The sequence below is a fragment of the Equus caballus genome, chromosome 1 (assembly GCF_041296265.1).
Source record: "Equus caballus isolate H_3958 breed thoroughbred chromosome 1, TB-T2T, whole genome shotgun sequence".
Taxonomy (NCBI): Eukaryota; Metazoa; Chordata; class Mammalia; order Perissodactyla; family Equidae; genus Equus; species Equus caballus.
Genome location: NC_091684.1, coordinates 167,337,621 through 167,359,450, shown reverse-complemented (window position 1 = coordinate 167,359,450; position 21,830 = coordinate 167,337,621). Strand labels below are relative to the sequence as shown.

The window sequence follows — 21,830 nt, the reverse complement described above, 5'->3', positions numbered from 1 at the left end:
CTAGAATCAATGCTCTTTCCCACCACAGTACTAATTATACCAAGCGCTTACCAACAAGGCCGGCTTTACTCCACGCATCTTAACATCCCCGCCCAGATGGCCCTGCTTTAACTGCCCATGGAACTGCCTGTCAGATTATATTGGACGAGTTCTCTTACCAACCCGGCTATTTGTTTAAGGAGAAGACTTTGAAGATGGTGATGTTACAGGATTGCTGTGCCATATGGGGACTTCGGAGAAGCTGATCAGCTTGATCTCTGAACCCCTGAGCCAGGGAAACACTCCATATGACTCGAACACAGAAAACTAGATTAAGTAATATTGGACGGGGCCATCTGGTCTTAATTAAATATGCTCAGCACTTCCTGATAAGATCCTCTGTCCCGCATTAAAGGCAGAGAGAAACATACATACAACTGTTTGAGGGGCAACAGCCTACTTTATTGAAAAGGCAGGTGAGAAAACAAGTGCCAGAAACCAAAGGAAGGTTTGTATTCATCGGTCTCCAAGGCTGGTGAAGAAGGTGTTATTCTATTTACAGCAGCGACACCTTTTCCTTTTTAGGGCGGGGGTTGGAGGGGTTACTTACGGAGTGTTGATTACCAAGCGGTCCCATTGTCCCTTGATGTCATCTTCAGATGGCTGTTCGGTGATATACAGGCCATCGAACTCCAGCTTCCTGGCAATTTCTTTTTCCCTTTTGAAGACCACCAGGGGAACCTAGGAGTGGGAAGACCCTGCTTCCTCAGGACGGCTTTCTAATTAAAGCGTCCTCTCCCAAGCATTTCTCACAAATTAGCCTTCCAACTTCAGGGCCGCAATCTCTTTGTGGTGGGATCCTTAGGTTGCCTACTTGTGGGTCCAAAGCCAAATAAATCTCTTCTTGCTCCTTTGGCTAATACACTTCCCTCTGCAAAAGCTGATCTGATTTGGGCCACCCTTTAAGGTTTGGGTTAAACAGCTGATATTAATACAAACTGGACTCCTTGATCCATCCTAGCGAGAAGGCCATATTTATTTATTTATTTATTTGTGAGGAAGATTGTTGCTGAGCTAACTTCTGTGCCAATCTTCCTCTTTTTTATGTGGGATGCTCACACACCGTGGCTTGACAAATGGTCAAGCCTGGTATGTGAACCTGCGAGTCCCAGGCTGCCGAAGCAGAGCATGCTAACTTAACTCCTACACCATTGGGCCATCCCTGAGAAGGCCATATTTATATGAGTCTCTGCACCAAGGAGTTAGGGCTCCTGACTCCAAGTGGAGCTGAACTAAGACTTGGAAACAAGAGCAAACTATTCTGGAATAGATTGGTCAGCCACAGGAATACCATGAAATTTTCCAACCCGCTTCAGTGGCTGGGGTCATAGTCATCTCATGGCTTTGAAGTTTGGTTAATAAAACATGGTTTGATAGAACATGAGAGCTGCCTGGGCTCTGGACATAGTCTTTCAGTACTGAAGTTTTCTTCCTGAGATTCTTTCCGAGAAGAGCTCCTGCCAGGTAGTAGCATGCTTATTTGTTCCCTCTGTCACTCCCTGTTCTCTTACAGTTGTAACTGTCACTTTAGACTAGATATGGTGGCATTCTGTAAAGACCTACCACCAAAGAGGTAAACAGAAAAGGATGGGAAAATAATCCACTCACCCCAACCATCACCAGACAGACACACTTCAAATACGGGACAGAGTTAGGCAGGTCAGAGGATACTACTGAAATCCCAGGAAAAGAGAAGTCAGAATAGTCAGAGAAGCTTAATTTAGACAGACCCAGAGCTTCTCATTCAGCTGGGAAGCCACTAGGTACCGGGCAATACCCTTGAGACCTTGGTCTCCAAACTGTTTCTACCAATAACTCTTTCTCAAAGCTCATGATCTCCATATGCCCCACACTGCTCCTTTATTTCCAAGACAAAAAGACAAAATTTAGATAACGATTTGCATAGAGTTAACTCATGCTCTTTTTTTCTTTAAAACAACCAAAGACCATTGAGGAAATAAAAGACCAACAGTCGGAAGGTGCCAAAGGCTAATAGTAGGCTTTGCACATGGTGGGGAATCCAACAGCGCTGCTGTCGGTTAATGGACGGTGTGGGAGGGGAAGCAAGGATAAAGCTATGCTGCATTTTGAAATGACTCTGAAGGACAATAATAACATCAAGTTTTAGAGCGGGACTGATCTCTGGGATTTGAAGCATTCCCCTTCAATCTTCTAGGAGTTTGTGTACCCTTGTAGTGGGACTTGTACATTTTTATTCCTCAGATAGTGTTTCTCTTTTGAGTTCTCTGGGTCATCAGTATATCTCTACCCCACACAGCAAGCTGAGCTCTAGGATGGTGAACTAAGGAACGACAGCTGACACAGAGAGGTCACTATGTCTGGTGTTCTGAGTACTTTTACACATATTAATTCATTTAACCCTCCCAGCAACTTTCAGGGATTGGCGTCGTTATTACAATACTCATTTTTACAAATGAGGAAACAGAGGGATGGTGAGGTTAAGCGGCAGAGCTGTGAGTCCAACCCAGGCAGCCTGGCTCCAGAATCTGCGCTTTCACTGTCACAATGGAGTCCTCAGTGTGGCTTAGGGCTCATGATCTCTCCAGCGGAGTAGCTGGACTTCCTATACGATACTATAGTTCACTGGGGGAAATGAGGACCACAAGGATAGGAATGTATTTCCTGGACTCTTCCCAGGGAGAGGATGGCTTGGTATACAGCCAAAGAGACTTCCTACGAAAGAGAAGTAAGAAAAAATGTAATGAGGGGAAAAAAATGTAGTATAGTAGAAACAGAATGAGGCTTACAGCACCAAAAATAGAATGACTGAAGACTGATGTAACTGTAGTAATGTCTGAAGATGGCCCCAGTGAACCAGGCTTCCTGGTTTTCATGCCCTTGCTTGGCCTCCCTCACCCCCTGTGTAACAATGAATCTGAGCTGACCCTATAACTTGCTTTAACCAAGAGAATGCAGTCAAAATGACACTGTGCCAATTCTGGGCCTAAGCCTTAAGGAGGGCTAGCTGCTTTCATTTTTGTGCTTTCTTTGGAAACCCAAAGCCATAATATGCAAGAAGTCCAACTAGTCTGCTGGAGAGAGAATGTGGAGAGGCCACATGGAAAGGGAGATGCCCCGAGTCTACATGACCCAGCCTTCCAGCTGTTCCCTTGCCAACATGCCAGGCACGAGTGTGTGCCATCTTGGAGCATCTATCCCAGCTAAGCTACCAGATGTTTGCTGATGTGGCCACTTTTGTATGGAGTAGAGGAACTGCTCAAATGTGCCCCATCAGTCCACGGAATCAGAGAGAGAAAATGGTTGTCATTTTAAGCCACTAAGTTTTGGGGTGATTTGTTATGCAGCAATAGATAACACAGCTACTCATCAATAAGTTTTCTTCTGATATCTCAAATAGTTAAATTAACTATTTTTGAATAAGTTTTGAATTTTTGAAATTCAATAATTTTTGAAAGGTGAAAAGCATTTTTATAAAAATTCCAACATCACTGAAAAGATTAGAAGAACCTCTCATCACTACCTCCATGTGTGACTTAGCCTGCTGATTCTAGGGGTTTAAAAAATTTTTTTTTTGGTGAGGAAGATTGGCCCTGAGCTAACATCTATTGCCAAACTTCCTCTTTTTGCTTGAGGAAGATTATCACTGGGTTAACATCTGTGCCAATCTCCCTCTATTTTGTATGTGGGACGCCACAAAAGCATGGCTTAATGAGCAGTGTGTACGTCCGTGCCCAGGATCCAAACCTGTGAACCCCAGGCTGCCAAAGTGGAGCACACAAACTTAACCACTATGCCACTGGGCCAGCCTCCTGATGATTCTAGTTTTATGAAATTCAGCAAGAGGTGCCTGAAGTGGGACCCCTAGAGCAAGGCTTCTCCAACTAGAGTTTGAATGCAGATCACCTGGGGATCGTGTTAAATTGTAGATTCTGATTTAAAAGGCCTAAGGTGGGGCCCAAGATTCTGAAGTTCCAATTAGCTCCCAGGTGATGCCCATGCTGCTGCTCCATGACCCTCAGTCTATTAGCAAAGTGTTAGTGAACAAAGGGCTGGCTGGGTCCAGAAAGGATGCTTCCTCATTAAAGCGTCAGATTATATTCAGAGTGGCCAGCAACTCACCTTCAGGCAGTAATAGCCCACCACACAGACTAAAGAGATGATGGTGTGGATAATGGCGAGGGCCCGCAACGTTGGTGCCATATACCCAGTGCTCTCCTGTAGGACAAAGAACACCATCGCTTCTTCCTCTTCCTCATCATTAAAGGAATTCCACAGGTTCGCAACGTCCTCTGTCTCTTCTTCTAAAGGTTCTTCAGTGACCTGGCCCAAGACACACACTCTCTCATAAACATCAGAAAGAGCCCCTGCCACTGGGCTCTCCACACATATTTTATATCGCTAGCATATGCTGTGCAAGCAGCAGTGACTCGGTATTACTTGCTGAGTGAATGAGGTGTTGGGGTAACTCATTCCCAGGAATCCCCAGTATCTCCAATAATTACAAAATTTTCAAGAGACAAAAGCTATCTCTTGAAAAAAAAGGCAAAAAATTAGAGAAGTTTACTACATATTCTATAATCCCCATGCTGCAGGAGGCAATCTCTGAATTGCTGTGGCATGGGAGGAGGCTAAGACACAAACATGCACACACATAAGTGCACACACGCACACACAGTACACATACAGTGCACATACACGCACAAGTGCACGTAGCACACACACACACTCAACATTTTCCACTGTTTATGAGATGTCATTAACATTCATGGTATCAAGTACCATTCTTACACAGACACCTCCCAGGTCTACAGCTTTGAGGCATTCATCCTGCAGCTCCAACTGCCTGCTATCTCCACCTAAATGGCTGCCTGCAGTCACCTCCACCTCAATATGTTTAAAACCAAGCTTGGTCACACCCCGCTGGAGGCTTCTATTTTTCCACTACAGGTAATAGAAAGCCATTAGTTTGTCAAGTGGAAGGTGGACATGGACAAAAGAAAGTTTTATAAAAATTAGATTGGTGGTTTGAAATAGGAGGGGAGAGAGGCAAGGGATAGAATAGCCAGTTAAGGACTTTGTCAAGGACCCAGAACCTATCATTCATTAATTCATTCCACTAACTCTTACTATGTGCCTACGGTGTCCAAGACCCACTTACCAATGTTCAAAACCTTCATTTACCTCAATCAGTCCTTCTTTTCCCACATCCAGAAAACAACTCCTGTGAATTCTTCCTTCATAATTGTTCTAACATATGGGCCAACTATAATGGCTGTTACCTCATTCCTCAAGCTAAGAAGTGTATTTATTATTCAATTTGAAATACCTCATAGTTCCTACTAGAGGGTCTTAGCACAGAGTAGAAGCCCAATAAATATTTGAAGAATTAAGTAAGTAATGACTAGAACAACTCTGAATTATGGAAACAGTGCTCTCACCAGCTTCCCTTGCAAACCATCTCTCCATTTCTTTTTTAGAAGCCAATGTCTTAGCAATTTCCTTAGATATTAGATTTTTTGCTCTCATTAAGAGCATAACTTCTTTTACATTTTCTTTTTTTCCCCAATATATAGTATATTTAGCAAATAGCCCCTGAATGAAGTATCACCTTGTAAAAGAGCAGGATGAAGTTGATAGCGAAGGCTACAAACAGAGCAAGGAACCTCAGGTTGTAGAAATTCCTGGCCAGGTAATGCTGAAAAGAAAAGGACAGGCAGAAGTAGAAGAGCTTTGGAAGGGAAAGGGACCGCCCCTCTCTCACACAGAAGGTCTTTTCTGGTTAGAAGTTCACACAGGACTAGTCCTAGTCTTGGTAACCACTCTTTTAGGACAATCCTGGCCTTCTTATGACTTATTTGGGGGGGGCGACCAGAAATGTTGATTTAAAAAAATTGCTTAGAATGATGCTCAAAGGAACTCTGCTCTGGCTTATCCCTCAGGGAAACAAATGCCTAAACCTGCCACCAGCAGAGGACTCAAATCCTGCTATGAAGTTACTTGTGTATGTGTATGTGTGTGTGTGTGTGTTCGTGAACACTCCACTCAGGAAGTAGTCTATTTGAAAATTTTGAGTGATTTAGGCCCACAGAAGACCTCTGCAGCTCCCACTCTGAGTGCAGCCAGACTGTGGCCTAGAGTTCTTGTCCCTTTGTAAGTCACAGCCTCAAAGCCTCTCCCTCTCCCCTCTCAGGAGGCCCCATTCCCATTCTCACTGCCACCTTCCCTGGAAAAAATCAGCACTCGAGGAGCACTGGAATGGTGGCTGCTTAGCGAAAGCTTTCAGTCTCTGTGGAGGGGGCTGATGCTGGGGAAGGCGGTGTCCTGGCCATCGGCAACTGTACCTCAGTGGACAATTTGTCAGAGAAAGAACATTACAAGCTGTGCTGAGGGCTGATTGTGTGTGGAATAATAAAGCTTTTGAGGACTATGTGAGAACTTAACCTAACAAAGAAATATTCTTCCTGCATCCCAAATGATCAACTATTTCTGAACTTTTGGACCAGGATCAGCTAAGTCCCCACCTAACACACATGAAGGACCAGCTAGAAAGAGGTGTTCCCACTCTCCTGGTGAGAGCACAGGTCAGATACTGCCGGGCAGAGGAGCTGGGGTGCTTGGTTTTTTCCAGGTTACCCCTTTTTCTTTTCCTCCAACACAAAAGGAACAGGCAGATAAACAAGAAGAGGAAAAGAGAAGGAATGAGAAAGATAAGGAAGCGTAACTAATCAAATGGTGAAACAAAATCAATGGGGCCACTTCTCTGAGGGCAGCCTGGGCCAACGCCTGCACCTGGAGTGGGCCAGGGCCTGAATGCTTACCAGTAGCTTGGTCTGATAGATTTCCAGTCCTTTAAAGAAATTGGCCATGAAGGCTTCAGGCTTCTCAACTTTCTGGCCACACCGTCGCTTCTTCTTCTTTGTCGCTTCGGCCCACAGGGCCTCGGCTTGCACTTCTTCTTTGGCTGTATCCTCCTTCTCTCCATCTTCCATGCTGCAGGAAGAGACACCCACTCAGTAGAGGGGGACAGAGGGAGGCCTAGCTCCGACAGGGAGACTCAATTATAGAGAAATCTGGGCTGAGAGAAGTGGGAACTATAATTATTCCTTGAGGGTGGGAACTTTAGGTTTTCATCACTCCACAGTGCTGGGATATCAACTTTGTATTCACAAGTGGTGCCCACTCTGATGAGCCATGGTCACCGGTGTACATCAGTTATATACAAGTTTGTAGTCTTCTTCTGAAATTAGGCTTAACAGCTTTTTTCCCTTCAGAAAAGCTGTCCTTTATTTTCTAAGCCTTCATGGGAATTAGCGATAGTACCTATTCTTCTAAGCTTGTGGTAAGAGTTAAATGAGATATTGTATAAAAGAGCTTATCACAGGGCCTGGCATGTAAAAGGTATTCAATAATTATTAGATATCATCAGCAGCAGCATCATATGAAGACGCTAAGTGTGAATGTTTGATAATTTGTTTGGCCAGATAGTGAAACTCTGATCTACTATCTGGATTATAAAGTTAGCAGGATTATTAGAAAGTGTTTATTGTATAGCTAGAGTAAAAATAAGTGTATCCAGAGCTTGCACAATATCTGTCTTGTATTAACAGAAATCAAGTTTTCCATTTACCATAGCAATAGAATAGTAGATGCTATCAAGTAGATGCTATCTAGAACTATCTACCATGGCAGTTAGAGTGGTGGATGCTACCAAGAACTTACTCTGCCTTCTCAGACTCTACTTTTCCTTCTGCTTCATGTGCCGCTTTCATCTCTGCTGCCTAGACAAAAATAACAATCAGTCAAGGTTTCCTCAAATAAATGAGCTCATGGTGATGAGCCATATTGGCCATTTTCATCTCCTTGGTCACAAGTCCCAGTGGCCTTCTTTCTTCACGCTTCTGCTTTTCTCAGGATCACAGAACATAAGTGTCCTGTTATATATGAAGCTACTCTGGAGAAATACCAAGACAAAGATTTCAAACTTGAAAACTCAACTGCCTTGTTATTATTCAACTCAGAGAAAACTTGTGCTAGGACATTGTCAGAGCCCCATGGCAGTGGTCCTACCGCTCCATGAAGTCAGGGACAGACAGAGATCATACCAGATCCAATCCAGAACCCACTTCCATAAGACAGGATTCTTGCCTTGTCTTCAATTCTCTTACCACCACCCTAGTCCCTCTGATGACCAGTGTACTTAGAACAAAATTCAACCTCCTTACCAAAGCCTTGTTACAAGGCCTGCATGATCATGGCCTTTTTCTCCATCCTCATCTTGCACCACTTGACTTGTTTCTTACACCCAAATCTCTTTCCCTTTCCTGGGACATTCTAAATCCTTCAGTGCACCAGGACCTTTGCAATAGCCGTATCCTCTGCCTGGAGTATGACTATCCTGGTGTTTTACATGCCTGCCACCCCTCAGGACTTGGTTCAGATGACACATTTTCAGAAGCCTTCTTGACCATGCTAGTTTTAGTAGGGCCCACATTCACTCTGTAACACATGACCTTGTTCATTTATGGTAGCATGTGTCACAAATGGTAATGACTTTATTGGTTGTCTTCTTCCATTAGAAGTTAAGCTCTATTAAAGCAAAAATGTCTCTCTTGTTAAGCAATGTATTCTCATATCCTAGGAACATAGCCTGGTATGTAGCAACCTTATTACATATGAAATTCTGTCCTAGGACCTGGGGCCACAGCAGGGAGCAAAACAGAGTAAATAAATTAATACTGTAATACTGTAAGAATGCCTACAATTCTGATGTTTCCTTCCCTGACTCTCCAAACCAGGTGAGAGTTCTCTCCTACACATTTCCATAGCATCTAGCGTTCTGCCTTCTTAACATTTTTCATGCCTGTACTGACTTGTCCCTTATCTATCTTTTCCACTAAATTATAGGGACAATGCCTTTCTCATTCATCACTGTATTCTCAGAGCCTAAAACAGTGACAAGTGCATATTAACTATTCAATAAATATCAGTGAAATGAAGAAATAAAAGTTGTCCACGGGCTATGATCTCTTCACATTTCTCTCTATACTCTCTTTAATGTTAGAATGATGCTGTGGTTTGGATGTTGCAACAGAGGGGAACAAGAACTTTCCAAGGCCAAGGGGCTCTGAATTACTGCTATTTTATACACTTAACCTAGTAGACTGACTTGAAGTTGAAATTGGATGATGGGTGCCATGAGAATAAAAATGTCCCAAGCATGATAAAACTCACTGGGACACTTACAAAATCACATGATATCATCTGGGTCTTTTGGGACGCTGCAGAAGTATTGTCTCAGAAGAAAGTTCTCCTCTTATGCTATACCTGCTTTTCTACCCTCTCAGTTCACTGAATGAACCTGTGTACTATGAGAACTAACCTTCTTTCTTGTATGGAAGCAAAGGTGAGGGTCACAGACCATCCTGTTTGAACTCTACAATGCAAACTGAAAGACCACGCAGCAATTACACACTGAGACAACCATCTAAGTCTCCTTCTCCCCAGACACGGCAGAGCTGGAATTATAAGATCAGAGTAATCACAGAAGAGCTGGTATCTAATACAATGGTGGCTCCTAGGGAATTGGTGTCCACACTGATTGGAAGTTACAGTGGCAAGCCTTTTGCTGAGGATAAAGAAAGATGATAGAAACAAATTATGCTTACCCGTGCTTTCCTTTTCTTCTGTACAGCACTCTCTAGCGTAGGGGGTTCATCCTTGCCAATAATCTCAGAGAGGTCACCCAAACCTACTTCGGGCCCATGCTTTAAACCACTTTCTTTCTTTGAGTGGTATCCAAAGAGATCTGACATAATATCCGCATCTCCTTTCTCACCCTTTACGAAGTATACCAGTTCAGTTGCGATACCTGGCTCGGTCACTTCTGCCCTCTCAGCCTCCAAAGCATCATCATGGATACCAAATTGGGTTGGGTCAGGCATGTCACCCAGGATCTTGGTCACTCTGATGTTCTTTGCCCCTTCTACTAGGCCCCCTCCAAACACTGTGTTCCAGAGGATCTGAAAGATACCTCCCAATATGGTGAAGAATAATTGGAAGAGCCCCACGAACAGCGTCCAGAAGAAAGAGAAGAACACTTTCACCAGCTCCTTCACAGTCATCTTTTTCACCTTCCTGTACTGCTTCCTGAGGTTCTTCAGGGTTGCCCTCTTGAGAAAGTTGGCAACATTTCTCCTCACTGAGGCACAGGCCATGGCAAACGCAGAGACAGACTCAAAAGACCTGTCATCCTCCTCTTCACCCTCAATTTCTAACATATAAGAAGAATCTTCCTCTGCCTGTTCCTCCTCTTCTGGCCTGTCAGCTGAGTCAGACTCAGAGATTTGAGATGCTAACTGCATTTCAAAGATGGTATCCTCACAGAAGTTCACAAACAGTTCCATTTTTTCTTGCTCTCCACCTTCATTGACAACATCAAAGATGAACTGTCGCTTAGATTCCTTCACTTGGGGCTTCTCCCATTGAGTTCGACTGGATTCACTGATCTCAAAATAAACACGCTCAATTTTCTTGGCCCCACCCATAATCTCAATGCGTCCTAGGTATGGTTCAAAGTAATTTAGCACACTTTCTGCTGGGTCCAACAGACTCTTAAGGCGAGAATCATTCGGCATATGTTCAGAGAGATTTGTCAATAACACTGCCACATTAAACCCTATGTCCTTGGCTGGTTCATGGAACCGGTCTACAAAATCAATGTAATTAAACATGTCATTCTCATCAGCTTCTGCACACGAAAGGAGAAAGTCAATCTCCGACTGTATGTACTGTTTTTGCCCTTCCATGGCCTTCTGGAATTCTTTTTTGGAGATAATGCCTTTACCATCTGGGTCATATTCTTTGAAGGTGTCTGAGCTGGTTAAGTCTTTAAGTTTCAAGAACATGTCAAAGAATTTCAAGATCATTTCTACATTGGTAGATGACTCTACCAGTGTGTCAACCATCTGCTTGCCAATAGTTCCATTTACCACATTCCCTGTGAGGCAGGTTCAAAAAGACATACAAATATATAAATAAACCCAAGCCATCACATAACTGGTCAGGTAGCTATTTTTAGAAGACTTATGTGCCAAATCAGTCAGCTGTTTTCTGACCGTGATGATTTGGAAATGGGTAGGAGGGAGCAGCAAGCCATAAAGACTACACCACTAGGAGCCAAGGGGGAAAGAAACAAAGGGAATAAGGAGATGGCCACACCAGTGCCTTTTATCTGGCCTGGGGCCTGGGAAGTGGTTTCATGATCAGATTATTGGGGACACATAGGGATAAGTGGTGCCCCTCTTATCCCCTTAGACCTAGGAGGGTGCCCAACTAGATGGCTGGCATACACACTGGCAGCCAGATGTATTGAAAAGCAATGGGGAGAGGGAGAGGATAGGGAAGAGCAAAGCTTAGAGGTTTTCCCCAGTTCATTCTGGCTTTCCTATTGATATAAAATGAGTTGGTTTCAGGCTTTGTCCATCAGACCATGTGCCCCTCACTCATTTTTTGTTTCTGAAAATTTGCCTTTCTAACCAATGTCAGATGGCATCAGTGACCTGCCAGAAGGATAACCTGCGTGATTAGTACGGTTAGTGCTTGGACCAATTACAGTTGTGTGAATGCCTAGTTATACCAAACAGCCCAACCTTCCAGGAGGGACAGAAGCATCACCACCATGTCCTGAAGGAGATCCAAGAGTTCCTTCAGCAGCTCGATCTGACTGGAATCCTAGAACAGAAACAGGAGATACCCCTGAGCTATCTGATCCCTCAGCAAAGTACAGGGCAGTGAGCAAGAAGAGCCTGCTCTGGAAAGGTCAGGTGAAGGCTGCCTCAATCTCGGGAATGAGCTCCCTTCTCATTGTGAATGTGATGTCTCATCATCCACCGCCTGTAGCATCAGGAGGCTCACTGTAGCAGGACTCGTCCATAGTGCTCCTTTACAGCTTTCCTTTTATTAGTACAGTGTGGCAGACACACACTTGTTGTCCAAAACTACTGAACAATCCAATCCACCAAAGAGCTGTTAGGGATCTCTAGCATTTATGTGATTGTTTTTTATACTGGAGAATTACCAGTGAGCTTTTGGGGAATACTATTGCAATCCAATTAAGGTATCAGGTTATAATCACCCAGTGGGTTCTCCTTTCTTTCTGGATTAATTTAGGTTCTCCTCATTCTAGTTGGTGGTGATCTGGGTGCCACTGGTCCCTTAAAATGTTATAGTATTGAGGCGATTCCTCTGGATGGTTTTGATACTAGTCTGTTTGGTTTGAATTTCAGCATTGCAGACAGGGCACTGCCAGGTTAGCTCTGTGCTTTACGCCCTTTGAAGTCACAGAAGGAAAACAAACTTTGGAAGATCTGAGGTGGGCAATCTGAGGGGGAGATTGAAAAATGCATTATGGGCCACACTTCTTTTACAGACTCTCTCACAAGGACAGTTCTTTGTTTGGCCCTTCAAATTTCAGAGGGATTTCCCCCCTATCTTTGGGGGTGTCACAGCTATACACAAAATGGAAGTGTCGAATACTAGAGCTGGAAGCGACCTCAGAGGTCATCTAGTCTAATGCCCAATATTTTACAGATGATGAAACCAAAAACCAGAAAGAGGAATTGACTTCCTGAAAGCCACCAGTGAGGAGGTGGCTGGGCCAGACTCTCATCTCTGGAGCCTCTCCACTGCACTGCCCTGGCTAGGGTGACATAGGAGTGGACGTATTACCGCTGAATCAGCAGCCCTCCCAAGAACTCTCTCCTCCCACAAGGCCAGAGTCAAAAGGGGAAAAATGAAAGAGTTAAATAGCACATTCCAGAAGAGAGGAGGCAGGTGTGACAGCCTTGAAAATTTTAGATCCACATTATTTAAATTAATGCTGCAAATGTTACTCTAATCAGCCTGAAACGCATCCTGAAGTTCTCCCTCACGTGTTACCATGGAGAGAGGAGATCGACTACTCCATACACTACATTTATTTGTTCATAATAAATGCTCTGAGCGATTCTGATTCATCTTGCCAGAGAGATGGGGAGTGAGAAGGAAAGGCAGAGACAGGGAGAGGGGGAAGCAAAGGTGAGAGAGAAGGGATATGTGAATTACGGAGACATGCAGACATTTGACAGTTCAGACAGGGCTGGTAGATGGTGATAAAGTGACAAAACAGTGACAAGGAAGCAAAAAGGATTAGCACCATAAAAAGCAGTGGGGAGGCAATTATGAAAAGGGTAGGTTGGTGGGACACAAGGAAGGAAGCTGCGTCCATGCAAAAGCCTGTCTGGGACCCCCCTGGAGGCATTCAATCCTGTCTCCCATTTAGACTTTCAGTTTTAAAAATGAGACCTAGTCTGCATGGCTTCTCAGGCCTTTTGATCAAGCAGCCATATCCACAACGGGAATACCAAGGGGTGGGAATTGACTTAGCATTCACACCAACAACACATTGGGGAACGGGCCACAGTACCTGAGAGAGTTTCATCTGCATGTTAGCAAATACATGGAGGAAGCCGACCACCGCGTCCCACAGCCTACTGTGAGCCAGGCTCTGCTGGTTCCCAATGCAAGGGCCCTATGGAGAGGAGGACATCCTTAGTTCACTTAAACATCATGGGCTGCTCTGAAACTTGTCCTCATAAGGGCGTTTGACATCAGCTTATATGAACAGACAGCTTATTCCAAAAGTCACATATTTTGTGCTCAATATTTTCTCAGGATATTACTGTTTTTTTTTTTTGGTGAGGAAGATTCAGCCTGAGCTAACATCTGTGCCAATCTTCCTCTATTTTTCCTATGTGGGATGCTTCCACAGCATAGCAGATGAATGGAGTAGGTCCATGCCTAGGATCGGAACACATGAACCCGGGCCACCAAAGTGGAGCATGGAACTTTAGCCATTTGGCCATGGGGCCGGCCCCCTTACTTTCTTTTTTTTCCCCCTACCCCTGATCAAAGGAAAAACCACTAGGAATTTCACAGTCTGGTGATTTTCAGAGATCTTCTTTTAGCCTCAGAATGCAATCTTCAAATAATATCTTACACTGAAAAATATTATTGAAACGAGTGAAATGCTCCGTTTGAAGCAGAACTGAAGAGCACTCCTGTCTGCTCTCCCCCACACCTCGGCCTAAAAGGAGTTCTGAGGAACTCAAGGGTTCCGTGGAGCACACTTTGAAAACCAGGCCCTGGCCCACCTATTGTTTCAGGCAAAGCTATACGTAAAATGCTATGACCACATGGCTAACTAATCAAGTAACAAAATCTGAAGAATATTCCTAGGGTTCAATTACTTTTAGGATTTTCTTATCATCAACCTAAACATCAGGTATAATACCATCTCTAACTATCTTTTCTGAAAGCCAAATATAGGGAGATGACTTCATTACCGGGTTGTATTTTCCATGTTAATAACCTTTCCCATTTTTGAAGATCATTATTGAACCAACGTTTCTTATCCTTAACTCTTCCTTATAGTTTATTTTTTTCTACCCTTTAATCAGTCTCCAAATCACTCTTCAAGAAGAAATTTCCAGAAAGAACACGGATATACCTCAAGTTCTAGAAAAGGCTTGGCAGAATTCCCAGGGAAGAGGTGAGCAGGAGAAACACGGCCTGCATCCCTAAATCATGTGAGCTTATTTAAAACTCACTGTTTATGTACGTTTGGTGTTTGATCTCTAGAAGCCTCTAGATCTTTTTTGGAACAAAACTGGTTGTTGAAAGAAACTCACATTCACCAAAATAAGCTTCTCCTTTACTTTTGGGTTAAGTGCTCCATAGAAAATTCTGCAGATTAGGATGGGTTCTGCAGAGAGCAAATCAGATGCTTGGCAAATCTGTTCCATGATCTTCATGGGTATTTCACATTCTGTGAAACTTCAGATCAGCCACTTGTTCCTAGGTTTATCTCTCGGTGTTCTTACAATCCTTGCATGATAAGGATCCATCTCTCCCTTAAAACCTTCCTTTTCAAGCTGATAGCCTTAGTTTTGTGTTTATTTTAATATGCAAATATGATCTGAGTGTGCCAGCTGGCTCATCATATGGATCTTATATTACATCACAGAGGACTGTGATATGGCTAATGATTTTATAGCAAATGATGCCTGAGGATGCCCTTTGCTCCTTTTCATGGTAGCTAGACCACTGCAGGCAATGAACAGAGAATGTTGTGAGCAGAGAAAGAATGCTGTGAGATCCAGACACTCAACATGAAATTCACTTGTAGATTTGACTGCCATTGCACATGGTTCATGTACTTCTGAAGTTACCTCTTCCATACAGTTAATTTCTGACGAATTAGTATGATCTCACGAAATCTGGTTTCAATCTCAAGACTCAAGATAACATCATTAATACCTTTTTCCCTCATTCTATCAATCATTTCTCCACCCTTACTGAACACCTATGATGTGCCAGACATAGTGCTAGAAATGAAGAATTTTAAATTGAATAAGAAATTTTCTGTCTGCAGAAAGTTTTCAGTCTAGGAGGGAAAGCAAAATGTAACTAGATAAACGCAAATAAAGTGTGACAATGCTAAGAAGAGGTCACAGTAGAGGACAATAAACTATAGCTTCTCACAGAGTATAGGCACTATTGGTTCTTATTTACAGATAAAGAAATATTGTTCTTATTAAGAGACAAAGAACCAATATTGAAATATTGGTTCTTAATTATAAAGAAATAAAGAAATTTATAGATAAGGAAATATTGTTTAGCATAGGTAAAGATAGATAAAGAAATAAATATTGTCTTATTTATAGATAAAGAAATACTGTAGGGAACACAGAATATGGAAATGTTAGAAATGTTGTCTTCAAGCATGCACTGTGTGGCACACACCTGGATGTATTCCGTAAGAGAATTGAAAATCTGCTTCGTGACCGCCAGAGCTTTGGAAAAATTGTGCTGTCCAGATTCATCAATGATGTCCTTCCCTGAGTAATACCAGTAGAAATCACTGATTGATTCCTAAGAACAAACAAATAGAGGTTAGTATTTCTCAGACTTCAGTCAGTGAAGCTGAACTCAATGTTCAGGAAGAGGACAAGAGAACATCTCTATGACCTCTTCGTTATGACAGGAGCTGGAGCTGGAGACTGTGAAGAAGCACTGAGATATCTGATCCCCAGCATCTTTTAAGTACAAATATCCTTCTGCAGGGAAGAACAGACAGGAGAGACAACAGCATTCACCCCGACTTGGGTGGCTATGATATAGAAAAATTTATTTACAATGGAAAATGTACATTAAAGATTATAATGATTACCACTCAAATAATCATAACAACAGCAGCAACATAATAGCTGACACTCTAAGTGCCAGGCATTGTTCTGAGCATGTTACATATATTAAACCTCTCCAACTTTACTACCACCCTAGGAAACACGTGCTGCCCATTGTATAAATGAGAGAATGGAACAAAGGGAGATTAAGTAGATTGCTCCAGGTCACAAACTGCTAAGTGGCAGAACCAGGATGAAGAATCAGCAAAGAGAAAAGACAATCCTTTTTTATGTTTGTGGAGATTTCCTTGATAGAATTTAGACTTTCTTTCAAACAATTAGACCAAGTGACTCTCAACACTAAGAACTTGTAAACTCCTGTTCTTCCTACCACTTTCTGTACCTCTTTTTCTTAGTGAAAATGCTGGTCTCATTCACAGACGGTTTTACAGCTCTAGGGCACTGTGGCTAGCTTTTCACTGGCAAAACTAAAGTAAACCACCATTTTGTAATATAAGATTTGATATTTAACCACTTCCCCCACTTCACTCTTCAAACACACTTTTTAGGTATTTGACTGCCCACAGTGTGTGGACATAGGTCACAACACTTTCCTTTTTGGGGCTTGACTGTATCTCTCGGGCCTTCCCTGAGCCTGTGTATGTGTCTTTAGCTTTCAGAAGTGTATGTGAGGTGTACCACCCTCCAAGGCCCTCCCACTCACCTGCAGACGCAGAAGGTAGTCCACAGTGCTGATGATGACATTCACGGTGGTGGTATTGCCCATCTGAGTCCGCAGGAAGTTCTGAAAGTCTGAGAACACCAGAGCTGGGTCAGAGCTGGTACCTGTCACGCCTAGGGAACTGGTCACACCCTCTTGACTAAACTCAGAAGCGACACACTATGTGAAAAGCCTTACAAGGCACACTGCTTGGGTCTTGGCACATCCTGCAGGTGTCCCCGTGACACCAGAAACTGGACCTAACGAGCCCTGAGCAACTTGACAGATAGGATTGGGTGTTGAGATTCACCAACTGAAGATGCTGGAAGCAGCTTAACCCCAGACGGCACTAAATCACTTTAGCCATGAAGCTAAAGATCACGTTACACGGGGTTTCTTATTGAGGAATGGATTAACTGTTGTCCTTGAGTTAGCAACTGGGTGTATTAAATGTGGCATCCTGAAATGAATCATAATTTTGCACCTGAATGTTGTTTTCCCTTGACAAATCAATCTGTTCCACTTACCACTGTTATGTCCTTCACAAAGTAACTGTAGGAATCTAAAGAGATCTCGTGTAAACTCGTCATTCTGGAGTATTTTTTCACCTTCAAAACACAGAATACTGGTGAGCATTTGTTTAGCTTCTCAACACAGAACACCTTCCAATGCCAATGACTGCAAAGATGCTAAAGGAGCTCTGTCAGAAAGGTTTGGAAAGGGAACTTTGGATGAATGGGGACAAACCCAATTAACTGGACGGGAGGCTGCAGAACACAATTACCAACAAAGCTAAAACATTTGGCCCCAGGATGCATTTGTAAGGAAACCAACGAGGCTAATGGCAGCAATGATTCACAGCCCATAACCATGCTTTGCAGATGGAAGACTCTTCCTTAATTAAGCATCAAACTTTTGAGTTAAACTCAACATGCAACCACCAGGCCTAAAATGTGTCTGCGCTGAGGCAATTAAATAAGATCCCTTAGGATTCACACACTGTGGGAACTCAGGTCAGAAACTCAAACTTACCACGTTCACGAACAATGACTGGTGATAAGAGAAAAACAGAGAAATCCAAAGTAAGAAAACCATAAACACCATGACAAATTGTCTTTCGTTAAAACTGGCTCTATGAACAAATTCAGCCTGGATGCTGGCTTTATCAAAGCTAGGGATGGAAATATTTTGCTGAAATGGAGCAAATCCTTGCAGATAAAGCAGGAGTAAGCAGGGGCTCTAACCAGAAATAGTTAATTAAGACTTTAATCAGGAAGAGAGTGGCCTTCACATTCATTATTTACTTACGTGTTCCTTCCTCGGTAACCATCCCCAGGCCTTCAGCTTTGTTCTGCCTCTCAAATGCATTCAAATCAAGGACACTTGTAATAGATGAAAGAAAACAAGGTTCAGGGCTACACACGCTAGGAAAATGGATTTTTAATGTCAATGTACCTATTGACTAAGAATATCCTGTCCTTGTATTATCATAAATGCACTAACACATTATAGTGTGGTTGACACCCTAATGGTTCCCTGGGTTTGTGCCAGGCAGTGTTGTCCAAGGATGCCTATGGCTCACAGACCTTGTCACGTGCATGGAGAGGAGTCAGAAACACTTATGATGACTCATTTTTTGTCCAGTTTGAGTCCTTTCTTCTGGATGAAGATTTAGAAAGCCTTTCCAAATAAAGAAGGAATAATCTGTTTCTAAGATTTCTCAAGGGAAAGTTTACTTTAAATTGCACTAATTAATGTTCACCTCCCACATTTACCAGGTTTCTTTGAGAATCACAAGGAATTGCGATTTTTAGTGTTTAGGATGAATACTGATGGAGAAAGCTACAAACTTCCAGATTTCGCCATACTCTTAGAATTCTTGCACCATTCAGGAGCCAGTGGTAGCCAAGATTAAGCTTTCTAGAATCAATGGTGTCCCTAGCTGTTCTTGAATCTGTGACAAGTTGGCCTTCATTTTCGTCTCCACTTTCCCCAAGCTTCCCAGTCACAGCCACCACCAAATCCTGCTTAGCCAGGAACCCCTAGTACAACCACAAACTTGATAATGAGGACACTGTAGGATCATATTTCCAACTGGGGCTCACTCAATTTCTCTGGTAGGGTCTAACTCCTTCCTAATCTGAAAGATTTCATAGAACATAAGAGCATACTGTCTGACAAGAATATAGCTCTTAGAGATGCTTATGGCTGAATCCATTAAGACTCTGCAAAACCTTGCCTTCCTTTTACTATTGGGCAAGGGAAATGACTGTCAGATTGGAAAGACATTGGGTGAAAACCCAACATCCTTTTTCCCCTTTTAGGGAGTTACACACATTCTGCAATTCAGATGAATTTAAAAGAGAAAACAGTGAGAATTCCTATTGCCATCTTGTTGGTTTTCCCCAATCCTGCTGTAAAAAGGGGCTGCTCAATAACACAAAACTATCCTTCTACTTTGGTTTTGCTGTCAAGAGGGGATAACATGGAAACAGGACATTTGGAAACAGGACATAGCTGCTTTGAAGCAGCAGTTCTGATTCAGGAGACAATCTATGCACCAGACATTGCTGAACCTTACTTCATCCTGAAACACCCATTTCAAATGTTTTAATTTCTCTAATACTTAAATATTTTACAAATATGTATCATTTTTATAATCAGCAAAAAACCATTAAAACATCTTAAAACTTCTGTTAGAACTCAGCCTCTAAGGGTATGTCACCTATCCCTCCAAGCCATCGCCATAAATGAGTTCAGCAATATTAAATATTACAGACCAAGGGAACTCTGGAAATTTAATTGAGAATTTCATGAGCAATACGGAGCTGAACTGCCTTGATTTGTGCCATCTCTGAGTCCACATGTACTATTTTAGCCTCAGTGAGTCTTGTCTGGCAATATTACATTTTCTTTTACAGCAAGAGGTAATAAACAAGGTGGCCATTGGAGGGGGAAAAAGGAGCTGGGAACAAGGGCTTGTACTGCAGCTCGAATATGCTCCCCGTGACTCCAGGGTACCCCACCCAATCAAATAAGGTGAGCAAAATTATGAAGTTCATCAAAAGAATGCCCATCCTTCAAATTTACAAATGGAAAACCTAATGCTCCATTTTTAAGAATATTAATTGGAGGTAAATAAGCTAGATAATTATTACTTTGATTTTTTTCAGAACAAGATGCAGACTATTAAAAATACATGTGAATCTTAGAGAATAAGCTGACACTTTTCTTATATTGTTGGCTCATTTCTGAAATGGTAACCTTATGCTTTTTGGTTACGAATTATTCATTTGTCAGGGGGTTCAGCCATGAGAGGAGGCTTACACAACTTAATAATATAAATGGAATGCTTAATGCTTTGTTTTTTAGGCTATGTCAAAATGTTCCCATGTCAGAATGTACCTTTGTCAAAATGGATGTGTCAAAATATGTACCCACCAAATACCTATTCAGGCTCAAAGACTAGTTAAGGACAAAGATTAACCAAGTGCTTAATGGGTCTAATGAAAACACAGCCTTGAGTCATAGTGAGGTATTTTTCCTCTTTTCCATTCTTTTCAGGTTTGACTTTTATGAGCATGTGTGTTTAGAAGAAACTCAACATGCATACTCAGCTCTGAGGAAAATAACAGAAAATGAAGTAAGGGCGATTAAAAAAACAAATAGGGGTTGTGTGTGTGTTTGTGGCTAAAGGAGATTACATTTTTCTCTCTGAATGCTATTTGCTGGAGGAACAATACCCATCCTCTTAAGCTTTCTAAAGTAGGTCACTCCTCTCCAATAATTCCATGATAAATCAGTTTATTTTATGGTCCTCCCCCACCCCCCTTTCCCGTGAATAGTGAAGAGTTTTAAAAAAATGCTATGGTTGGTTTTCCCATATTTACCTGCAAGACTGCATGAGGCCAGAAAGGCTTTGAAAGAATCCAGCATCCTTTTTTTCCTTTAGGTAATCTAGCATTTTCTGCAAGGGAGACACATTTTAAAAGGGAAAACAATGAAAACTACGTACTGACACTTCTAATTGTGATGGAGAAATGGCAAGTCCCAGCCATGCAGGCACACTGAGGCAGACCCAGGGCAGAGCCACCTGTGGACTCAAATCTTCCATGTGCTTGAGCCCTATCCTCTACCTAAGGAACCAGAATCTCTTAGGGTGGACATTATATTTTATGAAAGTCCACTGGTATTTCTGCTGGGGCAGTACAGTAGATCTTTGACATTCCCAGATTTACTGTTTGAAGTCTCTCCTATTTGGGAATAAGCACCAGCACTGTGATCTGGTAATGTTTCCTGTTGCTGAGGTATAATCTGAACAGCTCATGCAATGAGTTTTGCGCACTGGAGCAAGGAATTTAGCCAGTAATGAGCCTGGTTGAGAGCTCATTATCTCCTTCACAATGAGATTTTGTTTCCTCTGTTCTCTGTTACTGGGAAGGCAGAAACTTTGTCTGATGTAATAAAAATTTTGTGGCTTTGTTTTTAAAAAAGGCTCTGTGGGAAAGCCAACTGGTGGGGCAATGATGGAAGAGAACAGAAAGTAAGGAGTATCTTAGAAAATGGCAGTTCTTAATGAGCAATTTGTTTGGGATGAATTAAAGGCTGGGAAAAATTATATGCAATAACGGTAGTTATGAATTTGAATATCATGAGATGTAACCCTCATGAATGCCAAAAGTCTTTCAAATTTCACTTTCCTGTGCACAGATGCTTTTAGCCAGAGCCTGGAGTGCCTGAGACACACCAGTGCATTCCTGTCTTCTGCAGCCAGTTTCAATTCAGACTGCTGAATGAATTCCATGCACCAGGCACTCTGCAGGATGCTTCTGTGTGTTGTCTCATTTAATGCATGATGGCAGGGG

General features: G+C 42.5%; 1 protein-coding gene across 11 annotated transcripts in view; it reads right to left on the bottom strand.

The window, feature by feature from the left end:
- Window positions 1-21,830, bottom strand: part of RYR3 (ryanodine receptor 3) — a 484,412-nt gene that overhangs the window by 16,268 nt on the left and 446,314 nt on the right. For 7 of the 11 annotated variants that reach the window (XM_023620680.2, XM_070239375.1, XM_070239397.1 and 4 more), the window contains 14 exons: window positions 20,856-20,932; window positions 18,274-18,347; window positions 17,998-18,015; window positions 17,493-17,573; window positions 16,969-17,057; window positions 15,862-15,990; window positions 13,484-13,588; window positions 11,670-11,751; window positions 9,687-11,017; window positions 7,741-7,799; window positions 6,840-7,011; window positions 5,630-5,716; window positions 4,141-4,341; window positions 590-720 (listed from right to left, as the gene is read on the bottom strand). In XM_023620680.2, coding sequence (XP_023476448.2) covers window positions 590-720; window positions 4,141-4,341; window positions 5,630-5,716; window positions 6,840-7,011; window positions 7,741-7,799; window positions 9,687-11,017; window positions 11,670-11,751; window positions 13,484-13,588; window positions 15,862-15,990; window positions 16,969-17,057; window positions 17,493-17,573; window positions 17,998-18,015; window positions 18,274-18,347; window positions 20,856-20,932 — 2,636 coding nt within the window. Of the gene's footprint in view, window positions 1-589; window positions 721-4,140; window positions 4,342-5,629; window positions 5,717-6,839; window positions 7,012-7,740; window positions 7,800-9,686; window positions 11,018-11,669; window positions 11,752-13,483; window positions 13,589-15,861; window positions 15,991-16,968; window positions 17,058-17,492; window positions 17,574-17,997; window positions 18,016-18,273; window positions 18,348-20,855; window positions 20,933-21,830 lie in introns of those variants that run through there. The other 4 variants (XM_070239387.1, XM_070239390.1, XM_070239401.1 and 1 more) reach the window with 3 other exon arrangements.